At 38.0% G+C, this 12,220-nt stretch overlaps 1 protein-coding gene across 1 annotated transcript; it reads right to left on the bottom strand.

The window, feature by feature from the left end:
- Positions 1–4,253: 4,253 nt before the first annotated feature.
- On the bottom strand, positions 4,254–12,002 carry LOC122591586. Its single transcript, XM_043763847.1, has 9 exons — positions 11,642–12,002; positions 10,462–11,535; positions 10,150–10,366; positions 9,356–9,686; positions 8,933–9,181; positions 8,784–8,858; positions 8,294–8,392; positions 4,360–4,870; positions 4,254–4,264 (listed from the first exon to the last, which is right to left on the bottom strand). The coding sequence occupies exons 1-9, from the start codon at positions 12,000–12,002 to the stop codon at positions 4,254–4,256; spliced, it is 2,928 nt and encodes a 975-aa protein (XP_043619782.1).
- Between the last annotated feature and the right edge of the window lie 218 nt (positions 12,003–12,220).

Genomic DNA, 12,220 nt, shown 5'->3' with positions numbered 1-12,220 from the left:
AAATTGGACAGGTGGGTTGTATCATGCTAAAAAATACGAGTCTTATGTTGGAATAAACATGGTTTAATTCAAGGGAAAATACTCATTAGATGATCATGTGGAACCTGTAAAGGCATTAAACATGTTTGCCATTGATTTCGGGTTCCCAAAACAAGGTGATTGAGTTAGGTTGAGATGGGTAATTCGGCTGTGATGTTATGCACGAATTTGAGAGGAGTAAACACACGAATTTATGTGGGATTATGTGTGTGTGATTAACCTTAACTTAGGGTTAATTACCCTCTATTTATAATGAGAGTAATTACACTTACCACCCTTTAGTAATTACACATTCAACCCCTGTGGTGTTTAATGTGTATACCATTAGTCCTCTTATTTACAATCACCTAATGAGAAACCCTATTCTACGTCTCTAAGAGTAAATACGCTCATCATATATTTACAGACATAGGGATTTCATTATCGTCAATTATCATATCAAGAATGATACATGATCAATTACGGTCACACTAACGTGGTTCCAACATTCTCCCACTTGACCGAGCGATCATTTATCTATGAGTATTTAAATAAGTTCCGGAATAATACTCATTTTGTTTTAAACCGAAATCATAGCCAATAAGTACAGTCGTAGAGAAGAACATCAACTCAGGACCCCCACTAGTCAAACTATGACTCAAATTTAAAACTAATAAGTAATGATCAATTGACTAAGACAAATTTTGTCACAATAATGTCAATACACCAATATGAGTACTCAAAGTGTAATTAATAGACAAACAAAATCTGAATAAGGAGAAAAAAATTTTAAACAATAATACTAATGACCAAATAAGTACAATATGCTATTAAATTTAACCAAGTCTTTAGTAAGCCCCATCTTCAACACGTGTCCTACGAAGACATTAGGAGGAAGACCTTTGGTCATCGGATCCGCTAGCATGTCATTTGTACTTATGTACTCAATACAAAGAACATTTTCCTCTACCCGTTCGCGTACAAACAGATACTTTGTATCGAGATACAACCCAGCGCCAGTTGAACTGTTACTGTTCGAGAAAGTTACGGCAGCTGAGTTATCACAGTAAAGCTTCAATGGTCTAGAAATGGAGTTGACGACTTTGAGTCCACTAACCAGATTCCTAATTAACATCCCATGGCAAGTAGCATTATAAACGGCAATGTATTCGGCCATCATGGTGGACGTTGCAGTCAGTTTCTGCTTATGACTCCGCCAAGAGATAGGTCCGCCAGCTAACATGAAAATATACCCAGAAGTAGATTTCTTATCTTCCTTGCTTTTGGAAAAGTCGGAATCGGAATAGCCTACTACTTCTAGATTGTCACTTCTTTTATACGTTAGTTTGTAGTCTTTGGTCCCTTGCAGATATCGTAGAACTTTCTTAGCCGCTTTCCAATGTGCTAATCCAGGATTAGATAAGTAACGCCCTAGCATACCGGCAATATAAGCGATATCTGGACGAGTACAGACCTGAGCATACATAATGCTCCTAGCTACTGATGAGTAAGGTATCATCCTCATTTGCTCCTTTTCAATCTCAGTGCTCAGACTTTGGAAAGTACCGAATACATCTCCTTTAACTACTGGAGCTACAGTGGGTGTGCAATGTTGCATGTTATAGCGTTCTAAAATCCGCTCAATATAGGCCCTTTGAGAAAGACCTAAAATACGATTATGCCTATCCCGATGTATTTCAATACTTATACATAAGAGGCATCACCGAGATCTTTCATGTGGAATTTCTGCGAAAGCATCCGCTTCGACTCATGCAACATATCCAAGTTATTACTTGCTAGTAGAATATCGTCTACATACAAAACAAGGATTATAAAGTTACTCCCACTGATCTTGAGATAGGTGCATTGATCCACTTGATTCTTTATGAAGTCTTGTTCTTTAGTAACTTCATCAAACTTAAGGTACCACTGTCTCGATGCTTGCTTCATATGGATTTCTTTAACTTGCAGACCATGTGCTCTTTACCTTTTGGAATGAATCCTTCAGGTTGCCACATGTATACGTCTTCTTCCAAGTCTCCATTTAAGAAAGCTGTTTTGACATCCATCTGATATAACTCAAGATCAAAGTGAGCTACTAGTGCCATAACGATCCTTAAAGAGTCTTTACGAGACACGGGAGAAAACGTCTCTTGATAATCGACTCTAGCCTTCTGAGTATAGCCTTTCGCAACCAATCTGGCCTTATAGCGTTCGACGTTTCCTTTCGGGTCTAATTTGGTTTTGAAGACCCATTTGCAACCAACAGTTTTGGATCCTTCAGGAAGTTCAACCAATTCCCAAACGTCATTCTGCTGCATGGAATTAAGCTCTTCAATCATGGCTTCATTCCACTGAGTGGCCTGATCACTATTAATGGCTTCTTTATAGGAGGTAGGATCAATAAGCTTTCCAACATCCTAAACTTCAGTGAGATAAGTAATGAAGTCATCAAAATTAGTGGCCCTACGTGACCTCGATGATCTCCTGAGTTGATTTTCGGGATTTTCGAAAGATCCTTCAGCATTAGTGGTCTCATGATTAACATTAGGAGGAGTTGGATCAGTGACATTCGGAGCAGCGTTCTGTACAAGAGGAGTTATTGGAGGAGTAATAATAACCGACGAATCGTTTCCCCCACTTCTTGTACTTCTTGCAAATCGAAGTTATGATTTGTCGTGCTCGCACTGATCTCTGAGTTCTCTGGGAACGTGGCATGCTGTGTATCACTGATGCGAGTAGTGTGGGAAGGACAGTAAAACTGATAACCTTTTGAGTTATCCGGATAACCGATAAAGAAACATGTAATAGTCTTAGGATCAAGTTTCTTTAAGTTAGGGTTATAGAATTTAGCTTCGGCAGGACAGCCCCATACTTTCATATATCTAAGACTCGGTTTCTTCCCTGTCCTGATCTCATGAGGAGTTTTAGGGACAGATTTAGAAGGAACTCTATTGAGTATATGAACGGTTGTTTTTAAGGCCTTAGTCCAAAGGAAAGTAGGTAAGTTAGTGTTAGCAAGCATACTTCTCACCATGTCCATTAGGGTTCTATTTCTTCTTTCAGCAACACCATTTTGTTGAGGAGAACCAGGCATGGTGTATTGGTTAATTATGCCATGATCCTTACAAAAGTCATGGAAAGGACTAGCGGCTTGACCAGCGGCTTGACCAACGTCAGTATGTCTACCATAATACTCACTTCCTCTATCTGATCTTACAACTTTTATTTTACGTTCAAGTTGGTTTTCAACCAAAGTTTTAAAATCAATAAAAGTTTGCAAGGATTCAGACTTTTCCTTAATCAAATAAAGGTGCATAAAACGTAAATAATCATCAATAAATGTAATAAATGAAGTATGTCCTGTAATGGAAGCGGGATAGGGTCTACTTATATCAGTATGAATTATTTCCAACAAGTTGGAACTTCTGGTGGCTCCTTTCTTATTCCCTTTAGCCATTTTGCCTTTGAGGCATTGAATACATGTTTCAAAATCACTGAAGTCAAGAGATGGTAAGATTCCATCCTTTACGAGTCGTGTCATGCGATCTCGTGAGATGTGACCAAGACGGTTATGCCACAACATGGAGGAATTCTCTTGTTGCTTAAGTGATTTTGTCCTTGTTTTAGTTATATCATCAACATTAAAAGATAACAAAGATTGTGAGAAATTATGATCTAGTTCTAATTTATACAGCAATCCATCCAAGAAACCACGACCAAGCAATTCATTATTAAGAGTAATAGTAATCTTGCCGAAACCATGAATTATTACAAAACCTTCAATGTCTAGTCTAGAAATAGATACGAGGTTCCGAGTAATTCTCGGTACATATAAGGTATTTACTAGTCTAATACATTTTCCAATGCTCATATGTAAAATATAAGTTCCCATGGCTTCGACATCTAAAAGATCACCACTTCCAACTCTAAGTTTTCTTTGGCCCTTTGGTAGCTTCTGGATTGTATGGAATCCCTGCATTGAGTTAGTCACATGAACCATAGAACCAGAGTCACCCCACCATGTATTAAAAGGAACATCAGTAGTAAAAGAATCAAATATTACATAAAGTACGTTACCTTTCTTAGCTAGCCATTCCTTGAACTTAGGGCAATCTTTCTGAACATGCCCTTGAGTACGACAGAACTTACATTTGATGTTCAAGACATTAGAGCTAGAGGCAATTGCACCAGGACTGATCTTTGAAGCTTTCTTTCCAATCTTGTTACTGTTGTTACCCTTCCTCTTCTTAGAATTAGCAGTGGTAGTAAGGTGAACAGCTTCAGGTTTCTCGAGCTTAAGGAGATCCTCTTCTTGTTGACACATTGCAATCAGTTCACTCATCTTCCATTTATCTTTCTGAGCATTATAGTTAATTTTGAAGGCATCAAATTGAGCAGGCAATGATGTCATTATGAAATGCACAAGAAAATTATCAGAGACTTCCATTTCGAGAGTCTTAAGCTTGTTCGCTATGTCACTCATTTTCATTATGTGTTCACGGACACCGCTACTTCCATCATATTTCAAAGTAAGCATCTTTAGCATTAAGCTGCTTGCATGTGCTTTAGACGATCCCTTGAAGTAATCCTCAATAGATTTGAGGTAATCTTTGACTTTGTCAGACTCAGGGATAGCTCCTCGAAGACCAAGGGGAATAGAGTTCTTAACCGTCATAAGTGATAACCGATTCGCCTTGTCCCATTTCTCAAATGCTGCTTTCTGTTCTGCAGTAGAGTTCGCAGTAATAGCAGCGGGTTCATCATTACGAATGGCATAGTCAAGGTCAAGGTACCCCAGAGTAAGATCTAATTGATCTTTCCAAGCAGTGTAGTTTGCACCGGTAAGTGGCTGAATGCCAAGAGTAGGTGCTACAGTGGAAATAAGGAGGATATATATTTAGGATACAAGTAATAGAAGATTAATAAAGTAATGCCTAAAACTAAGGGCAATTAGATTATAGTGTCATAATTAGCTATCTAAAGCAGACTAAGCAATATCTATAAAACTAATGGAACTAAAGTAATGCCTAAACTTAACTAAGGGCTAATAATAATGTTCCTTATAATAACATACTTAGATATCCAAGGCTTATTAAGTAATGTCTCTAAAAGTAATGGAACTAACGTAATGCCTAAATACGTAAGAGGCTAAAGTAATGTTCCTAAAAGTAATGAAACTAAGACCATTATACTAATGAAGCCAGTGATAGGTAACCTATTGTAAACACCAAAACAATAAGTTGACATAAGGCTCTACTTAGATTTACATCACCTTTGGGCAGAAGTAACTAGTATCTAAGTACACATGAGCATTAGGGTCATGCGGCACAACGCTTATCTTTTGACCTTTGGGCACAAAATTAAGAATTGTGTATCTTATGCATGAAAAATATTCCTTTTAGCACACAAAGTGTATTAAATCACCTTTGGGCAGAATCAATATACTTAGTGTTCATTATCCAAAAGGAAAAGAACGCACCATGAAAATCATATTTGACCTTTGGGCACAAATGATGAAACCATGTACATTAGTGCGAAGCCCCCACACATTACGGGGGTCCGGGGGCAGCACCCCTGGGAGCGGGGTCCAAGGGGCGGCAGCCCCTAGCTGGGTCCAAGGGGCAGAGCCTCTGGCTGGGATCGAGCTATGGTAAAAATGTCTCAGAAAAAATATTTTTCGAAAATTAGAGACAAATTTAGCCACAAAATTATAAGGTAAAATTAGTAAGCACAAGTTCATTCATCAGCTAAAATCATCTTTAGTTTAATACGAACTTAAGTTATAACACGTGAATAAGTAAGCACGAAGTAGGCCATAAGTTCGTGATGATGTAAGCACGAAGGTAACATAAGTCAACACGATGTTCGTGTGATGACGTCAGCACGAAGAAGTCATAAATCTACATGAAGTTCGTGATGACGTCAGCGTGAAGACAATCTGGTTCGTGTAATGACGTCAGCAAAAAGTAGTAATGAGTTCGTGTGAAGATAGCTGAGTTCGTGCGAAGATAGCTGACTTCGTGCGAAGACATGAGCGCGAAGGTGGTGCAGAAACTGTGATGACGTCAGCACGAAGTAGTTTTGAGTTCGTGATGACGTCAGCACGAATTCGTGATGACGTCAGCACAAGTTTCTTCATTCTGCAACTCCTAAGTTCGCGTAAAACCCTCCAAACGAACCAAAAACATAACAGGACTTCGTAACGCGGCTCTGATACCACTTGTTGGAATAAACATGGTTTGATTCAAGGGAAAATGCTCACCAGATGATCCTGTGGAACCTGTAAAGGCATTAAACATGTTTGCCATTGATTTCGGGTTCCCAAAACAAGGTGATTGAGTTAGGTTGAGATGGGTAATTCGGCTGTGATGTTATACACGAATTTGAGAGGAGTAAACACACGAATTTATGTGGGATTATGTGTGTGTGATTAACCTTAATTTAGGGTTAATTACCATCTATTTATAATGAGAGTAATTACACATACCACCCTTTAGTAATTACACATTCAACGCTTGTGGTGTTTAATGTGTATACCATTAGTCCTCTTATTTACAATCACCTAATGGGAAACCCTATTCTACGTCTCTAAGAGTAAATACGCTCATCATATATTTACCTAGACATAGGGATTTTATTATCGTCAATTATCATATCAGGAATGATACATGATCAGTGACGGTCACACTAACATGGTTCCAACATCTTATGGTTTCTGTTATGTTTATGATGTCGTGGTTTCAATCTCTGAACTTATGCTATCAAACTCGTAAGGTTCTTTTTGTTATTATCTTGCTATCCCATGCCTTACTTCTCAGTTAGATTTAAACTCTAATAGAGGGTCAGGAAATGTAAACTCCTTAGGAATGTTAATTGATGTGAATAAAAATGATGGATCTATGCTTGATATAAATTATGGGAAAATGATCCGTACTGCAGACTTTACCTAAGCTTAGGTACTGCCACATTAAAAAAAGTTACATATTAAACCTTTGCATTTAATAAACATACATAACCCCCCTTGAATTTAACATAAAATCCCCCTGAATTTTACATAATCACCCCCTATTTTACCTAAGATAGGTACTGCATGCTTTACCTAACCTTTCCCCATAAATTATTTTCCTCAGCTCTGTTTCTATTATTTTTGTCTTCTCTCTCATGTACAATAACACTGATTTTATTATATGTATATGTGTATATATATATATGTCGTGGGTATATGTGTGTGTTCATAATTATGGTTTAAAGCATTAACATAAAGAGTTTTGATGATATCTTTTTGATGTATGAAATCACACAGGAAACCCCAAATTCAGGCGTACCCTATTATATATCTCAAAATAGTTTTGGTGATTTCAAGTTGATTTGGCAAGTTGAGGTCTGTGTTGATCAAGTTGATTTACTTTAATGTCAGGTCCGTTAAGTTTTTTAGAGTGTGTTGTGAAACAATGAGATGGATTAGTGTTCCGCAAAGCTATCATTATCTCTTTCAATTTTCCGACTAATAATCTAAAAAATACAAAATTTAGCAATAACAGTTTTTCTCACATACAAAATACGACCAATCCATCCCTTGAATACACGTTTTCCAGACAAAATGAGCAAAATTCAAGAGTTAAAAACAAAAACAAAATTCGACCAACACAGTCCGCTTAGACTATTTTCGGTAATCGCGATATGAGAAGTCTCGTCCATGGTATCCGCCGCAACGCGCGGGTACCATGCTAGTTACTATTAGTAAAGATATATATAGGTTAGGTATTGTAAAATAACTATTAGGGTAAATTACACTTTTCGTCCCTAAAGTTGGCAGGTTTTTCACTTTTCGCCCCTAATGTTAAAAAATTACAATTTTTTTTCGGTAAAGACCGTCACCCCTGGTCAGAATATATTAATATGAAAGAACAGACAACATAGCTGAGTACTATGTTGACTTTACAAATCGTCCATGCACACCAACGTGCAAAAACAGATTACATCCAAACAAGCAATTAACTAGAAAAACAAACCTAAGAAGCATAACATAGCGAAAAAAAGACTCTAGTGATTAACTAATAACACAGGAAGATCCCAAGCCACAAGAAATCTCTCCACATTCAAGCTTCTTTTGTATCTGAACATGAGCATCTTGAATCGAACATTTGACATAATCACATCAACTAAATGTATCCACCGATCTAGATTCCTGTTTGAACAATCTAGCATTCCTTTCTTGCCAAATAAAATAAACTGTCACAGGATGACAAAGTTTATCAGCAACATTACAAACCGATCTCTTCTTTGCTCTTGGGAGGAGAATATCTACAATCAAGTCCCAGCTATGCGGCTTCAGTTGAGATCCAGCCTTTTGGTTAACACGATTCCAAACCTGCATACAAAAACTACATTCAAAGAATAAGTGGGAATGGGAATCCGGCTGAGAAAAGCAAAACGGGCATCGAAGATCAAGACTTGCGTCCCATTTAACCATTAAGTCTTGTGTTTTGAGTCTTCCTCTAAAAACCAACCAAAGAATGAAAGCATGCCTAGGAATGCCATAGGAGAACCAGACTAGGTCATGCCAAATCACTTTATCCTTCCTCGGGCGCAGGTCCTCCCAAACACCATTCGCCGAAAAATCTTTAAAGTCTCCATTTCTGTCTTTCCATATCCATTCATCGGCATTAGAGGAAAGCAAAGGGGGGGGCTGTCAAAGAAGGAAGTCTGGAGGTCCAATCAGTAGGCCATTGCCACACACCATTGGTGACTAGATCACAAACTTTTGAATCAATCGTGACTCCAACTCTATGAATGTTTCTTGGAGTAATCCGGTCGTATAACGGACCATGATTACACTATCATGCCAAGCAAAAACATTATGACCATTACCAATCTTAACCCAAATAAAATTACGAAGTAAAGGACGAACCTGAAGTAATTTTCTCCAACTCCTAGAAAGATTACCACGATAAGGAATATTCCAAAAGCTTGTACCTCGTAATTTATTTGTATGGACCCATTTCACCCGAAGGGACTCATTCGTAATAATGTTCCATATATGAACTGAAAAAAGAGCCACATTAAATGGCCGGATCTTACGGATACTAAGACCACCTTCTTCTGTAGGTAAACACACGTCATCCCAAGAAACTTTAGCTTTTCCTATCTGCATCTCACCCTAATACCACAAGAAACCACGCATAATCTGCTCAATGTCCATAATAATACTCATAGGCAAGATGAAGACAGAAGACCAGTAGACATGAATAGTTGATAACACAGAATTAATAAGTTGAACCCTTCCTGCAAAAGATAAAAACTTGTTTCTCCGGTCATTAACCCTTTTGTGAACCTGTTCCACCAACGGTTTGCAGTCTTGAAAAACCAGCCTAGATGACACTAGGGGAACTCCCAGGCATTTCACAGGGAGACTTCCTTCTTCAAAGGGGAGCACCTCCAAAATAGCCCTCTTAATTGAATCACGAACATTACCAAAGTAAGCACTGCTCTTAGGTAAACTAGGAGCAAGACCAGACACAGCTTTAAATTCATCAATAGAAGCCATAATAACCTGTGCAGAATCCACATCACCACGCATAAAGATAAACAAGTCATCTGCAAAACAAAGATTGATCACCTGAAGTTCTTGACAATGATGATGGAAGGAAAAGGAAGCAGAATTCCTAACATTTCATTTCAGAATAAGCGTCAAGATTTCCATAACGAGTGTAAAAAGGTATGGAGACAGAGGATCTCGTTGCCTGAGCCCACGTTTACCTCTAAAGTAGCCATGCACAAAACCATTAATACTTAACGAATAAGAAGCTGAAGAGACACAAAGCATAATCAAATCAATCATTCATTGAGGGAAACGAAAAGCAATAAGAATGTTATTGAGGAATCCCAATCAACCGTATCATACGCTTTCTGAATATCAACTTTGAAAGCACATCTCGGAGGTCCCCTGTTAAGATGGTAATTGTGCATAATATCTTGGGTAAGAAGAATGTTATCAAAAATTCTTCTACTAACAATGCCCGAAAGAGAGTCTTTGATTCTGTTTGCAATAATTTTACTAATGCACTTGAACAAAATATTACAAAGAGAGATAGGCCGAAAATCAGTGACTGTAGAAGGAGCCGAAACCTAGGAACAAGTGCAATGTTTGTATGATTGAGTTCTTTAAGAAGTTTCCCAGAAAGAAAGAAATCTTGAACTGCCACAGTGTTATCCTTGCCAATGATACCCCAAGTACACTTAAAGAATGCAGCAGAATAACCATCAGGACCTGGTGATTTATCATCACCCATAGAGAAAACAACCTGTTTCACTTCTTCATCTGTAACTTCAGAAATCATAGTACCTGAATAAGTCCATGAATTTCAAAAGGAACCATAGTACCTGCCTTGCCAATAAAATTCATATAATGGTTAACAAAGACATCATAGACCTCATTACCTTCCACCAATATGCCATTCGAGTCAAGAGCATGAGTGATGTGTTTCTGAGCTGTACGAGACTTAACAACTCTATGAAAATACGCCGAATTCGAATCACCAACACGTAACCATTCAATCTTAGATTTTTGCTTCAGAAATCTTTCTTCTTCAATAACAGCAACATTATAAGCTTGGAGGTAAATTGCTTCCTCCACTCGAAGAGTAGCATTGTGTGGATCGCTATCAAGAGCTACTTGTACAACCTCAAGCTCAATGCGTAGCTTTATAACATTTGTATGGAGGTTACCTTTATCCACAAGCATTTTCCGAAGTGGCTTTTTTAACAGCTTCAGCTTTTTTACCACAATATACATTTTAAAGCCTTCAATATGTTTATTCCATCCTTGTTGCACCACTTCCTGAAACTTCTTATCAAAAACAAGCAGATTAGCAAATTTAAATGGTTTGGGTTTGAACTTGGTTTTTGTGGGAAGCTTGAGAATCGCAGGAGTATGATCAGAGGTAAGATAAGGTTTAAATATAGCCGTAGCACCAACAAAATCTTGCTGAAAAACAAAGTCAGCCATAATTCTATCTATCTTCCTTAGTACACCATTGGAGCCACGAGGTTTTTGATTCCATGTAAAATTTAGCCCCAATCTATTAACATCCACAAGACCAAGATTTTCATTACAATCACGAAATTCCCGCGTACAAATATTCATACCCGAGGCTCCAACAACAGTATCACATGTACTAAGGGTAGCATTAAAGTCGCCCAGAATACACCAAGCTTTACCCGAAACAAAGAGTTTATGCCGAGAAAGGCTATTCCATAAAGCACGATGATCAATATAGTAGTTATGAGAATATACAAATGAAGCCATGAACATCTTATTATCATCTTTGAGACGGATCTGAGTTTGGATAACTTGATCAGTTTGAGACAAAACCATCACATCCACCGTACCCGGATCCCAGCCAACAAGAATAAGAGTACCTTTATTACACAGATTACAGTTCGAGATCCAACTCCAATTAGAAAACACTTTAGAACTCACAAAAGAAAGATTACTATACGATAGGTGGGACTCTAAAATAACACAAATAGCAAGAGAATTTTCTGAGATAAACCGTTGAACCAGTTTTTGTTTTGAGGATTGGTTTAGCCCTCGTACGTTCCATGAAGCAATGTTAACCATTGGAAACCTCCTTACCGGGAGTGCTTGCCCCCTCAAAAATTAAAGAATCAACCATGTTGGAAGTCGTTTCATCAAAAATGACTTCATCCTCATCCGAGTCCATGCCAAATCCAGTGTCATTCATCTTTTTGAGCTCACCTTCAGTATCATCCAAATCAGCCAAGGAACTATATTGATTACTGATATTGACAGTGCCCTTACTATGAGAAGTAGACGCTATATTCGAACCTATCTTACCATCATGTGTCCCTTCATTCTTTTCCTTGACAACTTCTTTTTGTTTCCCATTGTTTCCCTGATTTGAAGTCCCCTCTGTTTGTTTTTCACGATACACAATCTTTTGTTTTGGTTTATTCATATGAAATCCATCAGCCGGCCAACTCTTTTTTTTGATCATTCTTGCCTTTCGACCTTTTGCGTTTCACAGTAATAAAACCATCATCCTCATCTTTGCGTTGCCCTTTTGGAACCTCCTTTTTCGTTTGAACTGCAAGGGGACATAATTTAGTGTCATGTCCAAAAATCTTACAGTGAGAAAAATGAGGGGGCTGCCATTCATACTCAACAGTAACTACA

This window comes from Erigeron canadensis, chromosome 3, assembly GCF_010389155.1.
Source record: "Erigeron canadensis isolate Cc75 chromosome 3, C_canadensis_v1, whole genome shotgun sequence".
Lineage (NCBI taxonomy): Eukaryota > Viridiplantae > Streptophyta > Magnoliopsida > Asterales > Asteraceae > Erigeron > Erigeron canadensis.
The sequence above is the reverse complement of the archived record's forward strand: the minus strand, read 5'-3'. Positions and strand labels throughout refer to the sequence as shown.

Bases quoted from the DNA above. Each gene is read 5' to 3' on its own strand.
- LOC122591586 (XM_043763847.1), bottom strand. From the start codon at position 12,002: ATGAATAAACCAAAACAAAAGATTGTGTATCGTGAAAAACAAACAGAG. The intron at 9,687-10,149 runs GTTTCGGCTCCT...ATGAAATGTTAG, and splicing joins AACATTGCACTTGTTCCTAG to GAATTCTGCTTCCTTTTCCT. The intron at 8,393-8,783 runs GTTTGTGATCTA...TTTTGTATGCAG, and splicing joins GAGTCACGATTGATTCAAAA to GTTTGGAATCGTGTTAACCA.